This window comes from Talpa occidentalis, unplaced genomic scaffold (genome assembly GCF_014898055.3).
Source record: "Talpa occidentalis isolate TD23 unplaced genomic scaffold, MPIMG_talOcc4v2.1 talOcc4.11, whole genome shotgun sequence".
In the NCBI taxonomy this organism is placed as follows: Eukaryota; Metazoa; Chordata; class Mammalia; order Eulipotyphla; family Talpidae; genus Talpa; species Talpa occidentalis.
In genome coordinates, this window is record NW_023601104.1 from 19,923,432 (window position 1) to 19,945,122 (window position 21,691).

The 21,691-nt window shown below is 44.0% G+C and overlaps 1 protein-coding gene and 1 pseudogene across 1 annotated transcript in view; one reads left to right on the forward strand and one right to left on the reverse strand.

The window, feature by feature from the left end:
• MYO5A (myosin VA) overlaps positions 1 to 14,334 on the reverse strand; it is a 168,658-nt gene extending 154,324 nt beyond the window's left edge. The window contains exon 1 of the mRNA XM_037502502.2: positions 14,241 to 14,334. Coding sequence (XP_037358399.1) covers positions 14,241 to 14,267 — 27 coding nt within the window. The 5' untranslated portion in view covers positions 14,268 to 14,334. The remainder of the gene's footprint in view (positions 1 to 14,240) is intronic.
• Positions 14,335 to 21,015: 6,681 nt separating this feature from the next.
• On the forward strand, positions 21,016 to 21,691 carry LOC119239562 (RAD51-associated protein 1-like; annotated as a pseudogene).

Genomic DNA, 21,691 nt, shown 5'->3' on the forward strand with positions numbered 1-21,691 from the left:
TGGGAAGTAAATCAAGATGATTTTTAAGTTTTTAGTGTCCATTTACAGTCAGTACCATTCACCGGACAGAAATATAAATAGCAATCACAGTGGTTAAATACTTCAAAATATGTACTAGTTATTATTCTAAGTGCTATGCACAACCTATTTCATTTAATCCCCATAATAACTTTATGAAGTGGGTATTACTATTAATCCATCTTATCAAGGAGGAAATGGAGTAGAGCAACATGAGGAGGGAGGGGAAAGACTACAAATTCCGTTTTGAATGTGCCAGGTTTTAGGTGCCGGTGAAGAAGTCAATAAGGCAGCAGTTTATATGGATCTAGATATGCAGGGAGAGTAAACAGGCTGGCAACAGAGGTTTGGAGGTCATCAGCACAAGTTTGGGGCCTGAATCTTGGGCCACAATGGGAGTGAATGTAGGTCGACAGAACCTATGAGCACCAAGACCCAGTACCTAAAGAGCAATAGGAGGTAAGCGAGCTTATGAAAGCAGCCAGAGAGACAGGAGAACAATAGTTACAACCACAATGGCAATAATCACAGCTAACATTTTTTTAAGATTTATTTATTTATGCATACAAGAACTGGGGCACAGGCCAGAGGTGTGGGAGGGTGAAAGGATTCACCAGAGACAGAGCGGGGATCAGAACAGGCAGACTGAGGGGAGCAGCGGGTGAGACAGGAGAGGTCTGCTATGCCATGTGGGTATCTCCCTGGCCAGCTGGGATTGAATCCAGGCTGCAGACAGCTTCACAGTGCTGCGCTCAACCACCTGTGCCACCAGGGAGGCCCACCACTAACATTTATACCTGCTTCCAGTAGCAGTCACTATTCTAAGCATTGTTAAATATATTAAACAGTTATTATTAAAATCATATAAGGTATGTATTATTAGCCCCATAAAGGTAGGGATAAAGATGAAGAAATTGAAACACAGAGAAGTTAAGGTCAAGGTCACAAGAAAGTGAACAGTGCAACCTGTATTCAAACCAGAATTCAAGCTATAGGTATTGGGTCCATACCCTTGGCTGCTATGATGCACTGCCTCTCTTTCAGTTCTGGGAAAGGTGGGAGCCAAGGAAGGGAAAGCATTGTAACAAAGACCTCAGGATAATGCATGGTCTACAGTAAGGCCTCAGTAAATATTAACTATTATTACTTGATAATATTGCTATAGATACATATTTATGCAACTCATACTTTTTAAAGGAAAACAAATGACAACTAAATAAGGTAGAAACTAATGTTTTAGGGAAGGAGGAAAAACAAAGAAATTTCAAAGGATGCTAAGGTTTCACTCAGTGTCCTATGCCTTCAATATCTAGGTTTCCACACAATCAACCACATTTACAGCTACCACTATGACACATCTCCTTAAAGAGGGCTGCTGCACACAGCAATGACCTGCAAGTCTCCCAAACCTCAAAAGGCCACTCGAGTGCTGTGAAGATTCTGTTCAAGGGTGCTACCTTTAGCACTTGGTGTATTTCGCACCATTCTAACTAGTTTAAAGCAAGTAATGATAATGAGGAACTCTCAGGTTCTCAACTCCCAACTCAAGGCACACTCGTCCTCTGTCCACTGCAGACAAATGGGAGGTTGTCCCAGTTAGGAGGACATGTCACCTACCATGAAATGATTACTGATGAGGTTAAATTTTAGAATTAAATTGGGTCCTGGGCTGGCACCCCCATTAACATTCCAACCACTGGCAGTGTTTTCTATGCCACAGCGGCCCCCATCAGCACCATCAACACCCTAACCATCTGCAGAGAACAGGATACAGCCAGCACTTGCTAACCCAGGACTTGCTAAGTGAGCAAAAAGAAGCCACAAGGCAAAGTAAATTAAAACTAAAAGCTAAATTCCAGCCATTGTCACTTTGCAGAGTCACTGTCTTCTGCTCTTTCCTCCCTTGGAAAGTACTTTCAATAAACCGCTTTACTTCTAACCTCTCAGTCTCTGTGGATTCTTCCACAATCCATGAGAAGCTAACCTAGACCCTGGCCCACAACATCAATAATATTACCAGATAAGTTTCAAGCAAAATTTGTACTGCTTGTACTCTTGGGATGGTGCCTTCATGATTATTTTTGCTCTTTTAAAAATTCTTTCCATTTCAAGCTATATGGAGGTTCCTCATAGCTCTGAAAATAATCTACTAAATATTGAAGCAATTCAACTCTTAGGAATCTACCCAAAGAACACAAAAACACTAATTTGAAAGGAAACATGAACTCCTATTTTTTTTCTTCTTTTTTTTTAAGATTTATTTTATTTTATTTATACATGCACTGGGTACAGTCAGAAGCGTGGGAGGGTGAGCGAATTCACCAGAGCCAGAGTGGGGAGCAGAGCAGGCAGAAGGACCGAAGTACACTGCTGAGGGGAGCAGCGGGCGGCAGGAGAGGTCTGTGCGCCATGTGGGACCCTCGCCCGGTGGCCAGGGAGCAGCCGGGGATCGAACCGGCGTTGCAGAGGCTGCTGGCAGCTTCGCAACCCAGCGCTCAACCGCTGCGCCACCGGGGAGGCCCATGAACTCCTATTTTTGTTGCAGCACTATTTACAATAGCCAACATATGGAAACAGCCTAAATGTCCCAGAAAAGATAATTGGATGTAGAAGATGTGGTAAATACACACAATGCAATACTACTTAGCTACCCAAAAAAAGATAAACTCAAGCCATTTGCAACAACATGGATGGAGCTGGAAGGGATTATGCTAAATGAAATAAGTGAGAAGGAAAAAGAGAAATATAGGATCGTTTCATTTATGCATGGAATATAGAGAAACCAAAAAGGTCTAAAAGCAAAACCTGCAAACTGACCACAGATCTGAGGCATACAGCAAAGCAGGGGGATGAAGAGGGTTCAAAACAGGAGGGGGGAGAGCACAAGGGACTGTGGCAGTGGATCATGGGTGCAAACCAATTACTGTACAAAAATGAACAGTGATGTAAGAAAATAAATTTTTTAAAAACAATAAAGATTGTTTCCAATTCAACTTTTCTATAGCCCAAGGTGAAGGAGAAATAATGAATAAAAGTTACAATGATAAAAATAATCAGAAAAAGGAAAGAGTTTAGATTTCCAAAAGGTTATATATATTTTTTTAATAGAGGCATGTTTTTACTTATTTATTTTTTTGTTTGTTTGTTTTGTTTATACATGCACTGGGTACAGTCAGAAGCGCGGGAGGGTGAGAGAATTCACCAGAGCCAGAGCAGGGAGCAGAGCAGGCAGAAGGACCGAAGTACACTGCTGAGGGGAGCAGCGGGCGGCAGGAGAGGTCTGCGCGCCATGTGGGACCCTCCTCCGGTGGCCGGGGAGCAGCCGGGGATCGAACCGGCACTGCAGAGGTCGCCAGCAGCTTCGCAATCCAGCGCTCAACCGCTGAGCCACCGGGGAGGCCCAAGGTTATATATTTTTAAGAAATTTTTATATTTCTACTCAAAGAGGATTTCTCAAAAGAGAATCAAAGCACTGAATGGCAGAAAGCATCCTGCACAAATGAAACATCCTGTCATCCTAGTCATGAGGCAATGTACATAAAAAGTTCTATTTTTAGGGCCTCCCCAGTGGCGCAGCGGTTGAGCGCTGGGTTGCGAAGCTGCCCGCGGCCTCTGCGGCGCCAGTTCGATCCCCGGCTGCTCCCCGGCCACCGGAGGAGGGTCCCACATGGCGCGCAGACCTCTCCTGCCGCCCGCTGCTCCCCTCAGCAGTGTGCTTCAGTCCTTCTGCCTGCTCTGCTCCCCGCTCTGGCTCTGGTGAATTCTCTCACCCTCCCGCGCTTCTGACTGTACCCAGTGCATGTATAAACAAAAACAAACAAAGAAAGAAAGAAAGAAAACATGCCTCTATATAAAAAAAAAAAAACTAAAAAAAAAAAAAAAAAAAAAAGTTCTATTTTTAGAATGAAATAAATGTGAACACCATAATCTAATAAATATAAATGTCAACCCTTGCCAGGGAGACTTGGAATCTAAAATTGACTAATTCAAGAAAAGACATATACATAATAAGTTATCATTAAAGTACATTAAAGATTCTCATTAAAGTACATTTCTTATTATTGTGAAATGTCCAGCAGTAAATAAATTATGGTACATCCAAATAATGGAGCATTATGTAGCCATTAAAAACACTCTCAATGAATATTTAATAATATAAAAACTCTCACAATACATATTAAGAAATCATAAATGTTATGCTTATGAATATAGAAAAGACTTAAAGAAGTAAATCAATAGCTGACAATGATTAACTATGGGTGTTATAATTTATTTTCATTATCTTCTTATAAGTTTCTGTGCTTTGCAAATTATCTACAATGTTTCTTTTTCATTTTTAAGATTATTTATGCATATAAGAACTGGGGTACAGGCCAGAGGTGGGGGAGTGAGAGGATTCACCAGAGACAGAGTGGGGAAGAGAACAGGCTGATTGACTGAAATAGACTGCTGAGGTGAGCAGCAGGTGAATCAGGAGAGGTCTGCAGCAACATGAGGGTAGCTCCCTGGCCCGGGATGGAACTCGTGCTTCAGTGGCTGGTAATAGCTTCACAGATTGCATTTTAATCCCTTGCACCACCAGGGAGGCCCTACAATGTTTCTTTTTTAAATGCAGAAAAAATATAGCATTGAAAAGTACACTTCTTTAAAAACTTTTCCAATTAACCCATTTTTGTTTTTAATTGTTTCCCACTTTTTCCTCCCCAATCTAAGTTTAAAGGTCTATGATCGAGGTTCTATGGATTGAACCATCTATAGGTGGATTTTTGACAAATCCATCTCCCTCCCCATAACATCTGACAATGACTACAGACAATATTTATTGGCTGTCATAACCAGGGATGAAGGTGCTAATGGATCTAGCAAATAAAGATCATGAATTTAAACATCCCACAATAAAAAGAACCCCTCCCCCAAAGAAGAATTATCTAGCCTACCATTGTCAATGATGGAGGACTAGGATAAAAAAGAGTACAAACAGAAAAATTGTTATTCAAATACAATATCAATGTAATCAGTTTAACATTTCATTTCTAAAATTGATAAGAATATATAAATTCTGAATTGATGAAAGTTTAATATAGGTTTTGACCCAAATTCCCTATTAAGATACACATTCCTGGTATTAAGGAAAACATTTCCTTGGGTTCTGCTTCCAAGCTGTGCATGATGTTTGTCAACCTAGAATTAACATTTTTCTCCACTTGAATTTATAGAGACCAGCCCTGCATATAATTTAAGTACTACTGGGCCTCCCTGGTGGCTCAGAGGTTGAGCGCTGGGCTGCGAAGCTGCCCGCAGCCTCTGCTGCACCGGTTTGATCCCCGGCCACCGGCGAGGGTCCCACATGGCGCGCAGACCTGTCCTGCCGCACCCGCTGCTCCCCTCAGCAGTGTACCTCGGTCCTTCTGCCTGTTCTGCTCCCTGCTCTGGCTCTGGTGAATTCTCTCACCCTCCCGCGCTTCTGACTGTACCCAGTGCTTGTATAAATAAATAATTAATCTTTTTTTAAAAATATATAAATAAATAAATTTAAATACTACTATAAAAATCTTTTAGAGTGAGAGCATATCTTTAAAGGAATAGTTGGCCATCTTATTGTATGTACTGCAGTAAGCTGAAACACCAAGTTCTAACTCATCTTAAAAAGGTCTATAACAAAAGCATTTAATTGTTTAAAACACATACTCATCTACGCAAAAACTGATTCATGTAAACTTATGAAAAATTACTTCCTGTTGTGATGTCAGTTTTAGGGAGTGGTAACAAAGCAAAGCTACGTGGATTTAAGGAAGTGAAGTGCCCTCTTCAATCTAAGTTACTAAATAACAATTCATTTGATAACAATTTCTCTTATTCCATTTTAGAGCTGGTGTGTGTGTGTGTGTGTGTGTGTGTGTGTGTGTGTGGCGAGTCTGTAGACATCAATAAAGCAAAGCATAACAGAGCACTAGGTAATGAAACAGAGTAGCAGGAGGAGAGAGACGTGGTAACAGAGTGTAAGGTAAAAGCTGATGGATTCACACAGTCAGAGAAGAAGAAAATTTCCAAATTATCTCTTGGTAAAAATGGGGAAAAGAATACATAAGTAAGCAAGAATATGAAGAAAATAGGGGAAATAAATTGCTAGGAAACACAGCAGAAAGAGATATGAAGAAATCATTGGGTTCACTGGCATCTAATTAAGACTGAATGAAAAACACTTTTCAAATCTTTCATCCCTGATATGCTTTTTGGATTTTCTGTGGCAATTTTTAAATTATTTATTTATTTTTTTAAATTATTTTTAAATTATTTATTTATTTATATAAATATATTTATTTATATATATTTTACATCATTGTCATTTTTTTTTACAATGTTTGCTTTCTTTTATCAGGTGTAGTCCCCGTAGAATTTCCACCACCAATTCACCCGTGTACCATCACCATAGTCCACAGAAAGTTATCCAACATCATGCAAAACTAATTCATTCTTCTATTCAAAGATCAAAAAAAGAGGCAGAAATCAATTACTGCATCATTTTTGATAACTTATTCACAGTGGATAACCACTGAGGATTTTGTTTTGTTGACATGGCACTATTTCTTCTAATGAGGTACAGCCCTCTGGCACCCCACCAGATCTGAGTCTATCAGTCACCATGCCCCTAGTCACCAAGCCCAGGACCCCAGCCTCTGGGGCGAGTATGTGTGGCTACCCATTGCATTCCTCTCCTAGCACCTACACAGCAGAGCGAAAGGAGAGGGCACATGACCCCCAGGCAAGGGCATCAGAATTCTTCCACCAGATTCCTCCTCCAGGCCTAGAGCTAGAAGATCACACAGCTGCAGTTGCCATTGACCATCCTTTTACTCAGAAAAGAGCTGCCCTGGGCCTCCCTGGTGGCACAGGGTTTAGTTAAAGTCTCAGCGCTATTAAGGTATCAGCAGCTGCATGAGTTCCATCTGGCCAGGGAGCTACCCACATACTGCAGCAGACCTCTCCTGTCTTGCCTGCTGCTCCCCTCAGCGGTTTATTTTAGTAGATCTGCCTGTTCTGCTCCCCACTCTGTCTCTGGTGAATCCTCTCACCACCCCCACAATGCTGGCCTAGACCCCAGTTCTTGTATGCATACATAAATAAAATCTTTATAAAAAAAAAAAAAAAAGCTGTCCTGAAGATGAAACCAGCATCAGCACAGCCCAGTGACAGAGAGCCCCACAGGTCACATCATAGCCTTGAATCCAGCCATGCCTGGGCTTCAAGTCACATAAGGAAACAAAATACTTTTTGACTATGATTTGGATTTCTGTTATTTCCAACTAAAATATTTCTAACTAGTAACTTTTTTTTTAACACTGTCAAAGAGAGGTCTGCAAAGTAGATGTGTTAGATTATCATCCAGTAATTATCCAGACTGTTTTAGCAAATACCGTAACTTGAGGTAATGAAATTGAGAAATGTAAAATCTATGTTTCAAGAAAAAGACTTTAGATGACATTTATTATTCATTTATTTATTTCAAAATGTAACAACCCTACTAAGTTGAGATTTCATCTTACAAACTTAACTATTCTTGATGTTAAGTTTCTTCATTTTCCCAGTTCACCTGTATCTTTCTAGAGTTTTACCCTTTTAATCTGTCTGGCCTCTTCACCATCCTGGGCATTTTATTTCTCCTACCTGAAATTCTTCTAGCCTCAGCAGGTATTTCTCAAGAGGTAGATAGACCCCCCAACTACACACATAGGATTCCTGACCAGGACAATGAAGGTCTTTTGTATGAGTGACCAAGGAAAGATAAGCCTGTCTTTTTTTGTGTCTGGTCTCCCTCTAGGCCAGCATTATTTTGCTCACATTTTTTGGCTACAGGCCAAAGGAGGTATAGATGAGTCTCATGAATACTTAGGGGTGGGTAACACATTTCCCTCTTTTTTTAAAAAAAAGACTTATTTATTTATGCATACAAGAGCTAGGGTACAGGCCAGAGATGCGGGAGGGGGTGGGGTGGTGAGAGGATTCACCAGAGACAGAGTGGGGAACAGAATAAGCAGACTGACCGAGGTACACTGCTGAGGTGGGCACCGGGCGAGTCAGGAGAGGTCTGCTGTGCGGTGTGGGTGGGTTGCTCCCTTGCCCAGGGAGGCCCACATTTCCCTCTTGATTTCAATCAAGTTTGGAGTCATTATTTTGAAATCAAAACATAATGAAACATAATAGGTAAAAAGTATTTGTTGTACAAGGAAATTTTTATTTTATTTTTTTTTCATAGAAGAGCTGGGGTGTAGGCCAGAGGTTGGTTAGGGTGGGGGAGGCTAGAGGATTCCCCAGAGACAGAGTGGGGAGCAGAACAAGCAGATCTACTGAAATACTCTGCTAAGGAGAGCAATGGGCAAGACAGAAGTCTGCTGCGCCAGGTGTGGGTTAGCTCCCCGGCTGGGGATGGAACTCAGGCCCTGTGGTGAGAAGGCTGAGGCTGAAAGCCTAGGCCACCAGGGAGGCCCCGTACAAGGAAATGTCTAGTACTAATGGCTGCTGGTTACAATTTCCAACCTAGAAGGACGTAGAAAAGAAACTGAAAATGATAGAGAGGTGAGGCAGCCAGGAAGGTGGTTAGGCAGAAGACCAGTCATCATGAACAAATTTGATGGGGGAGGGACCTGTGAAAGGTAAAACTGCTGACAGACCATTTACACACACTAAGGACCCAGGGGCCTAAGGACTCAAAGACTGACATCATTCATTAAAGTGGTAAGTGTGTGAAGGAAAGATTAAATATCACAGCTAACCTCCTTTTCTACCTGCTTGCACCTCCTCTCCACAGGAAGTTGTGAAACTCCGCAGGAGTGACACCCAAAGGCAGGCCTCTGTGTGAAGTGTCTCTATGGATTGGGCTCAGGTGCAACCATAACACACATTTTTTTTTTTTAACACTCATTTATTTAAAACACGCAAACAACTCTTCTGCTGCCATGAAGGGCAAGCGCAGCAGTCCTCTTTGAGGAAGCTGAGGGAGAGCAGCAGCTAAGGGAACTTCTGAGAGAGCAGGAAAGGCTCTTTCTCTTGTTTGTGGTAGTGGTTACGAGTCAGACTATATTTGTCAAAACTCATTAAACTCTACACTTAAAATGAATTTTATTAGATGAAAATTATACCTCAATAAAATAGATTAGAGAACGGAGAGAGAGGCAGAAGCTGGAGGGGAAAAGAGGGAGGAATTTGCCAAGGCAGACAAATGGCAATGTCTGGGAAGACCACCTGGGGAAGAGCACACAGCTGTTGCAGTGGAGTGGGAGGAGAGGGGTTGCCCACACAGTGATTTTTCCTAGGGCCTAGGAGCTATCCTCCACTGGGCCAAGTGCTCATAGGTTCCCCAGTGTAGGCAAAATTCATCATAAAACAAAAAACAGAAGCTAAATTACCTTCTGAGATAAGACCTTAATTTAAGAGGGCTCATCAATCCTCTCCCACACTTTCCTACAGAAAGGTGAGAGTACCAAAGGGGTGGCCCTTTGGTGGCTGCAGTTAAATTCGTGGAATCCTAATCATAGACCTTCCTTCAGTGATCCCCTAGTTTAGAGCTAAAAGCAACCAGGAAGATTTAACCTGCTTATCTGGCAGTAGCAACTCTCGTTAGAATTAGAACCTCTTTGTCATCTTCTAGCCAGTGGGCCACACATAAGCCTTTCATACTTCAAGAGACAGTGACAAATTTCAGGACAAATTTCAAAATCCTAAGTGTTCTGTTTTGCTCAAGCAGTCTAAAGAGTAGCTTTCAAGTTCCACAGAGTCAGCAAAAATGTATGATGTAATGGTAATTAAATTCTAGTTTCCGAGGCTGGTGCTCTTGGCATCATCTTATACCATTCCCTCCTTTTCCCATTATACATCTAAGTCAGCACAGAGCCCTGTCTCAGATTTGTCCCCTTCCCACAGCTCAGCCTGAGTCACAGTCTACCTGACCTCCATCAATTCATATTTTGTGTTCTGCAAGTTTCCTTGGTCTCCCTGACTCCCAGCTCTCCACTCTATTACTCATCTTAGTTCAACATGCCTAAAAATGTGCTTACTTGCTTAACGACTTCATTATACCCTTTATTACAACAAGTGGACTAATCATCCCAAACCATTATTTTCAGTCTCTCTCTCTCTCCTGTTTAAGTATTCTTTCATTCATTCAGCACATACTTAATGATCACCTGCCACATATAAGACATTATGCCAGGCTTTACCAGAGGTAAACAAAACCCTACCCACATCTCGGGGGGCTTTCACTACTGTAGGAGTTGCAGACATACACAAATGACTACAGTAAGATAGAAATGTACACAGGTCATTAAAACAGAGACCTGTCTGCTGAAGGTCAGGTAAAACTAAAATTGGAAAAGAAGTAGAATCTGAGAAACACAAAAAGAGATGCTGCTGCTTCCAACCTTAGGGACAAGGAGACAGCAGTGCCCTTAAAAGTGCCAGAGAGGGCCTCCCCCAGTGGCACAGAGGTTGAGCACTGGGCTGCGAGGCTGCCCACAGCCTCTGCAGTGCGGATTCGGTCCCCGGCCGCCCCCCAAATTAAGGCACATGACCAGCGACAAGATTTCAGTCCTGCTTTAAGGTGTTGGAAACAGTCTGTGAAATATAATTTTGACACCAAAATGTTAGCATTTCAGAACTGATGGTTTAAAGGAGTGACATGGAATATAAAACTAGAACTACGCCAGAAAAAAAATCTAGGCCATGTGGTTTCTGTGGGTATGAGGGACCAGGGTGAGAAAGGAAGGTTATAGATAGACAATCTACTGACCGAAACAGCTGTTTCTTCTATGAGCCTACATGGCCTCTCAAGCAGGGATTTTTAAATCCTCTGGTACTGTTAAAAAAGTCAGCATCCTGACACACACCCTGGGGATTCCTAATTAACAACTACAGGTAATCCTGACCATTCTATAGTTTTTATGGTGCCATCCATGCTGTCTGGGAACCTCGTGTGAGGACTAGCATGCCATTTTATTGCTGCCGGTGATTCGTATAGTTCTAATTAATAAAACCTGCTCCACAAATGCTGAATTCTTTGAAGTTGCTAAAGGCATCTATGGGTGATGTTATGATTCAGCTATCCACTGGCAAGTCAAGACCAGCAAATATTTTCAAAATCAGAAGCAATGAAATATCACAGACACTTTCAATTATTTTGGAAACAACCCAGGTGAATCTAAAAACAAATCAACATACCACTCTGTGAGCATATGAAAAACCACTGAAATGTATCCTTTAAGTTGGTGGATTGTATTGACTGTGAATTATGTCTCAATAGAGCTGTTATTTTAAAAATCAACTCACATGATTTAACCAAAATGTTAGTTTCCAGAAATCATATCTCCTAGGAACTTAGCAATTCGCTTAAAATGTTTATACTGAAGGAAAACAATTATAAAATGGAAACCCTTATAAAATTGCTATGACAAAACTATTCTAATTTTATTTTTTTTAAAGATTTATTTTACTTATTTATGCATACAAGGCCAGAGGTGTGGGGCTGGAGGGAGAGGGGGGAGAGGATTCACCAGAGACAGAGTGGGGAGCAGAACAGGCAGATCTACTGAAATACACTGCTGAGGGGAGCAGCGGGCGAGACAAGAAGAGCGGTCTGCTGCGCCATGTGGGTTGCTCCCTGCCTGGAATAGAACTCCTGCTGCAGTGGCTGCCAATAGCTTCATAGTGCTGAGACTTAACCCCTTGTGCCACCAGGGAGGCCCAAAACTATTATAATTTTAGATGAAAAGAGTAAACTGAAAGATCTCTTGCCTTTCATCTTAATGTGAGCTGATCTGTATCACACATCAAAATTTGCCTTTAAGCTCTGAGTAACATTTTTTAAAAGGGCACTTTTCAGATTTAACCACTACATTGAAAACCATAATTATGGCATGTCAGTAATACATCTTTCCTTGTAATCTATCCCAGAACTTCCTTCTCTATAATCCTCTGCAAAGAAAAAAAGTCTTGTTTTTATCCACTGATATGATTTCCCTCTCCCTCTAATAATCAATGCCTAAACTTTTGTCTCCAAAATCATCCCAACCTCCCCTATATCGCAACCCCTTCCCCTAACTTCTACTAATAAAAGCCAAACCAACTGCCTGCCTGCTGGTTATTAAAAGCTGGTTATTTATGCCCTTGGAGATTCAAAATGGGTAAAAAATATAAGCAGCAGACTGAGTTCTTTGAGAGGAAAGATTGTTTCGTTCATTGTTAGAAACTCTCAACATTAAGCAGAGTACCTGGAACCCAGCATGCTCAATAAATATTTTTGCCTGCCATTAAGCTAAGGTTCATTCACAAAAAGAGTTAACCAACAAAGAGCCAAGAGACCAAATTATCTAAGGCATAAATGTATTTAGCAGAAGGCAGTGTAAACTCAACTTCAGTATGGATGTCTAAACTAGTCTGTCTTTACAATGACTAGAAGGTGAATTTTTAAACAGATTGTCATGAAGCTATGGCCAAAGCTCAAAACATTACAGTTTCAAAATCACAGTATGTTTTTTCAGATAAATTATCTTGGAGGAAACAGTAGATCCAGAATCTAGGAGCAATTTATTATCCAATCAGCCTCTCGTTAAGTGTGCTACAATTATGCAGCTCAAGAGTGGACTCATTACCACAGTGAAGAGCAGGGGTTTTACGAAGTAACGAAGGAATGTTTACAGACAGTATCTCTTCATGTGAAAAAATGGTTGATATTTCTAAGTATCTAGCTCATATGTTTATTGTGAAGGTTAAATAAATTAATATTTGTAAAGCAATTAGAACACTACCTGGCACCTCCTTAGCACCGTATAAATGTCTGCTAACAAAGTAACTTTGAATCAGTTTTCAATTGCATTCAATCATCAGAAATCTACAATGCCTAAAGAAAACACCAGGGTTAGAAAGAAGTTCTAATTCTGCAATCTTGAATCTGGGGCTGGAAAAAAGTGGTTCCAGAGAATGTTTGATACAAATTACTCATTTCAGTTGATGAAATTAACCATATACTTCACAAATGTTCAAAGAAATTCACCAGTCACAAAAAACTTCTGCCCCACATCTATTATTAAGTTTGATTCTCACAACAGCCTAGTAAGAGAGTCAGGGTGGATGTCATGAACTCCCTTTCCAAGTGAGGAAACTGAAGCTAAGTGACTTGCCCAAGGTCACAAGTGAAAAGGCCTGGGACTCTCCTCGAGAACACTGCTGCATTTTTGGCTCTGGCCTTAGTTGGGTCCCCTTGAAAAGCAGATTCTAGGACCCTAAAGGGAGATTCTGCTGCAAAGCAAACTTGAAAAGTTAAGGCTATTCTGTTAACTAGAATTAGAAGTAATAAATAGCTGGCAAAACACCTAACTACACATGAACTACCGTATAAAATGCCATGACTATACATATTGACAAAGGGCACCACAAAATGCCCAAGATAAATGTTCAGAACAGTCTTCAAAGGAGCAGTTCTCCAAAATAAGCCATCCAGAGGTTGCCAGACCCGGAGAATCCTGGAGTCAGCATAAGAAAGCAAAGGCTGCCACTACCCATCAGTTAAAGGAAAAGGCTCGCCCCAGCGGATGGTGAAGACATGGAGCCTAACAAGCCTCACAGGGATTCCACGCGAGCGGGCTGCCGACTCCCAGTGACAAACGAGTAACGTCCATCCCGGCCCAGGAATCAGCTCGCATTTATTCAGCCGCATCTTCCTTCCCTAGGGCTTCCCCCCCACCCGGGGCAGCCATCTGAAACCCCCAGCTAAGGGTAAAAATCCACTGGCGACCATCTGCAGGGCTCCAAACAATTCCCAGCAAGGCTGGCTGACCGCATAGCAACGCCAGACGTTATTTTAACGCGTGCCCCAAGGGAGGGACCGACCATCCTCTGCCAGATCAAGCATCTCCCACAGCCACTATTCCTAAATCAAGCCGGAGGGCTGCCCGATGCTGACCCACACGCGCCCTATTAAATCCACACGGACCCCCCACTCCACTCAGAAGCCCCCTCAGCTCCCAGCCCCGAGACCCGGGAGCCAGACAGGCCTCCCCGCGCGCCCTGCTCATCACCGCCCGAAAGAGGAAGGCGCCTCTGCGCGGGCAGGGCCGGGCTTGTGCAATGCTGGGGAAGGAGGTGCGCGGGCCGGGCCCCCCCCACCAGCGCCCAGCGTGGCAGCTGCGGCCGCGCGTCCCCCTCCCCAGGGCGCGACCCGCGGGGCGCGTTACCTTTGTGTAGAGCTCCGACGCGGCCATGGCGGGGCCCCGCGGTGCCGACGCCCCCCGCCTCTGCGGAGGCCGCACCGAGCCTGGGGCCGCCCGCGTCGACGAAGCAGCGCCCGGGCAGCCGCCGGCAGGAGCAGGGCGGGGCGCCCGGGCGGGGCGGGGCGGGGCGGGGCGGCTCAGGCGCGGGCGGCGCGCGGGGTCCTCGCCATCCGCGCCCGGCCGGCGGCGAGCAGGCGCGCGCTCCGCGTGCCCCGGGGGCTCGGGGTCGCTGCCGCAGCCCCCTCGGCGCCCCGCGATGCTGCCGCCGCCGCCGCCCTGTGCATTGTGGGAGCGGGAGGAGGCTGCGCGCAGCGGTGCCACCGCGGCTGCTCCGCGCGCGCTCGGGCGCACGCGCCCCCCTTGGGCGGCGGGCCTCGAGCGTCCTCCCGCGCCCGCGCCCGGGCCCGCGAACCCGCCCGAGACGCGCCCGCGGCACACCTGCCCCGGGGGCGCGTGGCATCCCGCGTGACCCCCTCAACACACACACACACACACAGCGCGCGAGCCCTGGACACACACACAGCGCGCGAGCCCTGGACACACACACACACACACAGAGCGCGAGCCCTGGACACACACACACAGCGCGCGAGCCCTGGACAAGCGCGCGAGCCCTGGAAACACACACCCCCCCACACGCATACACACACACAGAGCGCGAGCCCTGGACACACACACACACACACAGAGAGCGTGAGCCCTGGACCCTACAGACGAGCCCAGGCACCCCCTCCGAGGGGCGACGATAGCTGGTGTCACCCAGGGTGCCCGAGTAAACGAGTGGGAATTCCCAGGCTGCTGCTCCTGTCCTTCCAAATGGTTCTAAGGAAAGGCAATTGGGGGAGGATTTTAGGAGGCCATAGAATAACCCCGAGTTCCAGAAGAGGACTGCTGGGGATGCGGATATAGGGGTTCGGGGCATGTCAGCCCGTGATATGCTGCTTTGGCATATTGAGTTGGAGACACCTGAAAAACAGCAAATAAAACTGAAGCTAGCAGCTGCAGTTTGGCATCTGAGATGAAGGATCACCAAGGTCACCCTGAACACCTCGGAATCAGCACCTGGGTGGTTTCTTGATGCCAGTTCTACACTGCATAAACTTAAGCGAGCCCAAGGGGGGCAGGTCTGGCACACACCTCTTGCCTGGTCCTGGGCCTTCGCAGAGCTGCCAGAATCTTCCTCATGCTGTCCCCCCTAGCTTCATGGTGCCATCTGAAGCTTATCTGAAGGATACCCGAAAATTGCAAGACAGTGTTGGGAAATTCTATACTTCAGTTTGTGTGTGTATCTGAAGGAAGACTATTGGGAAGTCGGCCCTTAGATCTAGTCCTTACTCATCAGGACAAAAGTCTCTCCTCCCCTTGCTCACTGCCCACGGTCTCCTCAGAAGAGCCAAAGGTGATGACCAGAGTCCAGAGCTCTGCAAACTTCTTTCTATTCCTTCCAATTCTAACACCAAATAGCTTTCATGTTTCTGGGTCTTCCCAGACCTAAAAAGAGAAAACATGCAGTTATGATTGAGATGTAGGAGGCCAGGCTTCCACTCTGCAACTTCTTCAAACTCTGATTTTCTCACCCAGGACTGCTGAGAAATTCTAAGTGTGCTGCTGAAGGGGTATATGTCAGCATATGATATGCTGCTTTGCCATATTGAGTTGGGGGCACCTGAGAAAAAGCAAATAAAAGAAAAACACTGTCCTTCCTCTATGAGAAGAAATTCCTATATGAAAGACGTTCTCCCTATACCAGAAGGAAAGTAATATTCTTATCAAGAACAAGAAGTTGAGGGCCTCCCCGGTGGTGCAGCGGTTGAGCGCTGGGTTGCGAAGCTGCCCGCAGCCTCTGCGGCACTGGTTCGATCCCCGGCTGCTCCCCGGCCACCGGAGGAGGGTCCCACATGGCGCGCAGACCTCTCCTGCCGCCCGCTGCTCCCCTCAGCAGTGTACTTCAGTCCTTCTGCCTGCTCAGCTCCCTGCTCTGGCTCTGGTGAATTCTCTCACCCTCCCGCGCTTCTGACTGTACCCAGTGCTTGTATAAATAAATAAATAAATCTTAAAAAAAAAAAAAAAAAAAAAAAGAACAAGAAGTTGAGACCAAGAGAATTCTATACAGACTTAGTTCAAAGAATCCTTATCTTTATTTAGCCTCCCCAAATAGTTTAGTTATATTTCCACAATTGCCTCTTTGTTCAATGAAATATAAAAGCAAGTAGATTTTGCTGTCTTGGGGTCTGCATTCCCTTATGAAACATTGTCAGAGAAATTTTAATATAAATTTGTATGCTTTTTTCGCAGTAAAACTGTCTTGATCGGGGCCTCTCTGGTGGTGCAAAGGGTTAAGCACAGCACTATGAAGCTATCCACAGCCTCTGCAGCATGAGTTCCATCCCTGGCCAGCCAGAGAGCTACCCACATGGTCCAGCAGACCTCTCCTGTCTCGCCCGCTGCTCCCCTCAGTCTGCCTGTTCTGTTCCCCACTGTCTCTGGTGAATTCTCTCACCCCCCACACCTCTGGCTGTACCCTAGTTCTTGTATGCATAAATAAATAAATCTTAAAAAAAAAAAAAAAAACTGTCTTGATCAGTTTAATTTTCACAACCAGCCAGGAACCCTAAGAGGTTTGAGGAAACTTTCTTTTTCCTCCTTTACACTGAGAAAAGATAACCTGAAAGAGTGATAGATGCACTGTTCTTAATGACAGAGAAAATAAAATTATGTAATTCTAATTCCTTAACTCATGCATGTTCAGTTACTAAAATATTTGGATCAGTAGCAGAAAGAAAAGGATGAGAAAGAACAAAAGAGTTTTCTACCCTTGACCTTACTCTACCTCATTCAGAAGAGTAGACTTAAAAATCAGAAGAAGCAACAGGGAAACGCCCTGATGGCTGGTGTTCCCAAATTTAACCATGTATATTCACAAGTCCCAAGCACTAGTTAACTATGGAAATCAGCAATAGTTACAACTTCTGAGATTTTTGTATATTTTATTTTAAATTGATCAGTCTTGATAATTGCTTTAGAAGTGGGACCATTTTCATGTAGATTGTTTTCAAACAAGAACAATGCCCCATTATCATGAAATTCCCTTCCTCCAAAGTGTTTGTGGATAGTACTTTTTCAACAAATATTGTGAGCTGTGATATTCCAGAAACTTCTCTACTAGCTGATGATTCATGAGTGAACAAAACAGGTAAAATCCTTGACTTAAAGGAGTTTGCATTGTGGTCATGGAAACAGACAATTACCCAGTTAAAAGGTAAAGTTGCTAAGTGTGTCAGCCTGCTAGCATAAAGTACCACATAATAAAGTACGGCAAACTGATTGACTTAACCAGAAATGTGCTGTCTGATCTGGAGGCCAGAAGTTGGAGAGCAAGGTGTTGGCAGGGTTTGTTTCTACTAAGAGCTGGGAGGGATAACCTGTCCATGTTTCTCTCTCTTACTTCCCACTGATTTGCTGGCAGTCTTTGGCATTACTTGACTTCTGGTACGTCATTCCAATCTCCATCTCCAGCATTCTGCTTCTGTACATGCATTTGTCCAGATTTCTCCTTTTCATAAGGATATAATCAAATTGGATCAGGTCCTATCCTAATGACCTCTTCTTAACTGGATCATCTACAATGACCCTGTTTGCAAAATGAGTTGCCATTCACAGGTGCTGGGGGTTCTGATTTCAACATCTTTGGGGGGAGAGGGGTCATAATTCAACCCATAACTGTACATACAAGGGAGAAAAACTAAACAGAGAAGAGAGGATCTGGGGAGTCCAGAAATTTTTAGTAAGGTGGCCATTGCTTCAGCAAACTGAAAAAAATAGAGGCCCCCTGGTGGCTGAGGGGTTCAGTCTCAGTGATATGACCACAAAGGGCAATGGTCGGAGTTTGATCCCTGACCAGGGAGCTAAACACATGGCACAGCAGACCTCTTGTGTCTTACCCGCTGCTCCCCTCAGCAGTATACTTTGGTCAGTCTGCCTGTTCTGTTTCCCACTCTGTCTCTGGTGAGTTCTCTCACTCACCGCACCTCTGGCCTACACATCAGTTCTTCTATGCAATAAGTAAAAAAATCTTTAAAAAAAAAAACTGAAAAAATATATTGAGGGCTGCACAAGATAATAAAGCATCAAGATAATAAAGATAGAGATGAATGGTATATGGGCCTTGGCCTGGAAGAAGCTCTGTGAGGAGTGGCTGCAGGGGCATTTCATGCTGCAGGGTCATTAAGTAGCAATTCTAATTGTGCTAGATTGACCCACTTCTAGAGGCAGAGTCAAAGTACTGTGTTATTGGTAATAACATACACGCTGGCATTTACATATGCTAATAGTTGATGTTTCAGAGGACTAAGTACTGGACATTGGGAAGGTGGGGGAAGAACCCCAAATAGCTCAACCGAAAGAGCCAAGTGGTGATAGGAATGGGAGGTCATTTATGATTGAAGCATATGTAAAGGAACAGCATGAGACTAGTCTGTCAAGCAGAAAAACCAAAGATAATTAAAGTTTTTACTGACCTAAAAGACTTTTGAAAGATGAAAGTCAGGCACCACGCTCTACTGGTTCCCTAGCTCGCTCCTCCCCAATGCCATCCTAGCTTCTCTCACCTATGAGCTTCAACCTAGTCATGCTTTCAGGAACCCTGGGCAAGAAATATAAAAAGTACAATAGTTTATTCAAAAGATACAATTCATTTTATTCCCAGTATTTATGACTCTGATTCTAGATTCTAATCTTGTGTTTCCTAAAATACCTGATTGCTGGCCATTTATTCCCCTACAATGCAGTGGCTGGTGATAGCTTGATAGTGCTGTGTCTTTAACCCCTATGCCCTCTAGTCCCAGTTCTAACCTGGGTTGAGTCAACTAGGCAATATGAGCCTTCTTTTTTCTTTTAATGGACTTTTTAACTTTAGAACAATTTTATTTATTTATTTTTTTTTTTTTAAAAGATTTATTTATTTATTTATACATGCACTGGGTATAGTCAGAAGCGCGGGAGGGTGAGAGAATCCACCAGAGCCAGAGCGGGAGCAGAGCAGGCAGAAGGACCGAAGTACACTGCTGAGGGGAGCAGCGGGCGGCAGGAGAGGTCTGCGCGCCATGTGGGACCCTCCTCCGGTGGCCGGGCGAGCAGCCGGGGATCGAACCGGCGCCGCAGGGCTGCGGGCAGCTTCGCAACCCAGCGCTCAACCGCTGCGCCACCGGGGAGGCCCACAATTTTAAATTTATAGAAAAATTGGCAATATAATTCTGAGTTCCCTTATATCCCGTGTAACAGGATGAATATTATGTCCCAACAAAATTCACAGGTTAAAATCTTATCCATCAAGGTAATTATAGGAGGAGGTAGGGGTAGTGTTAATTTGGTTCTCCTTTTTGTTTTTCTTTTTTTTTAGGTTTTTTTCGTTCTGTTTTTTGTTTTTTATTTTTTTTTTAAGTTGGTAGTGTTAATTTGGGAAGTAATTCAATCTTAATTGTGAAGCCCTCATGAATGGAATTAGTGTCCTTATAAAAGAGACCTCAGAGGACCTCCCTGGTGGCACAAGGGGTTAAGTCTCAGCACTATGAAGCTGAGGAGTCAGCAACTGCAGCACAAGTTCGATCCCCGGCCAGGGAGCTAACCCACATGGCGCAGCAGACCTCTCCTGTCTCGCCTGCTGCTCCCCTCAGCAGTGTACTTCAGTCAGTCTGCCTGTTCTGTTCCCCACTCTGTCTCTGGTGAATCCTCTCACCCCAGCCCCCACCCCCATCTCTGGCCTGTGTCCCAGCTCTTGTATGCATAAATAAATAAATCTTTTTAAAAAAAGAAAAGAAAAGAAATAAGTCCAGAAACAGTAGCAAAAACATATTTGAGAGGTGTGGAGGCCACTAAGAAAAAAAATGAGAAACAGCTTGAGTGTTTCAAGTAGTTCTCCCTCTAGGGAACTAATCTTGGTGGTAAAGGTAGGTTTTACGATTCTAAGTGTAGGGTAAAGAAAATATCAGGCTTTTCTGCCCTTCCGCCATCAGGATAGATGATGGATCCTTGTCCTGAATGCATCTGATGGCGGGCACCTGGAATAGGGTGTGGGCATAGGTAGATGGGATTCAGCTGAGCTAAGACTGTGCTTTTAAGGGCGGCGTCACGGGGGGACGCCAGCAGCACCAGTAGCAGCAGTAGAAGCCGAAGCCGAAAGAGAAGCCGAGAAGCAGCAGAACGAACGCCAGAGAGCCCAGATAGAGTGAAGACTTGCTGGGGGCTGGGAGGCCTGCCAGCCTCCCAGCCCCCCAGCCAGCACCCCTGCCTGTCATATGCCTGGTGAACCCCAAATAAAAAACCTGCAAAACTACTGAGGACTCTGACTCCTCCTTTACCCGGTCTGCATGGGATCAGAAAACCTGCACTGTGTCCAGTCCTGCCCTTTACACTAAGCTTTTAACTTCAAAATCACATGCAAGTGTAATTTTGATTTAAAAAAAAAGTTGAAAGGAGCAGGAAAATAAATCTAACAGCAATTTAATTTAGAACCAAGTTTCACATCATATATAACCTACATTTGATGCCTGTTTGATGGCATTTGCTCCATTCCATTCTCATAAAGTTGTTAAGTTTTAGCAGTGATCCAGTGAAACCACTTTTAAATTTCTAGCTCTGACTGCTGTCAACAAGAACTTGAGAGGTGCAAGTTTCCATCCTTGAAGGGAACCTTGGTGTGGCCTGGAAGGCACAGAAACAAGTCACTTTATAATTTGTTGCCTCTGAAAGTAATGATGATGTTGCTTCTGCAACCACACCTGTGAACAAGAAATCCTGAGTAACACCAGATGAGTAAAAGCAAGAGAAAACAAAAACTAGATTGAAGAATTCCAGAAAGAAGACATCCCAGTACAAGAGAAAATCCTTAAGAAAAGGCTTTATAGGACAAGCTGCAACTTCCAACAGTCCCCATGGATGTGGAGAAGTCTCAAGAAGAAAGCATTGGAAAACAAGGCAATAGTGAAGGAGAAACAAAGAATAGGTCTCCCCATACCTCTAATTGCAGTGCAGCCAATGAAGACCTACAGTTGGGTAAGATTAGTGAGGAAGATGATTTTCAAGGTGTTTAAGGGAAAAGAAAATCAGCATCTAAAGTTGTGGCACAACAGAGGAAGGTTCTTTTGGACGACAGTGATGGTGATAGTACTGGTGACTCCAAACCAGACTTTGCAGAGGGTGGAAACTGAGGAGGATTCTGATTTTGATGAGAGTGAAGATAGTGATGAAAAATCACGGGGAGAAAAAGTAAAGTTAAAGAAATTAAAAAGAAAGAAATGAAGGTCAAATCCCCAGTTGAAAGGAAAGAGAAGTAAACCAAGTCCAAATATAATGCTTTAGTAGCTGTGGTCAAATCAGGATGTTGGCCGTCACCAAAAAAGGCATCCCTTTCTTGTTAG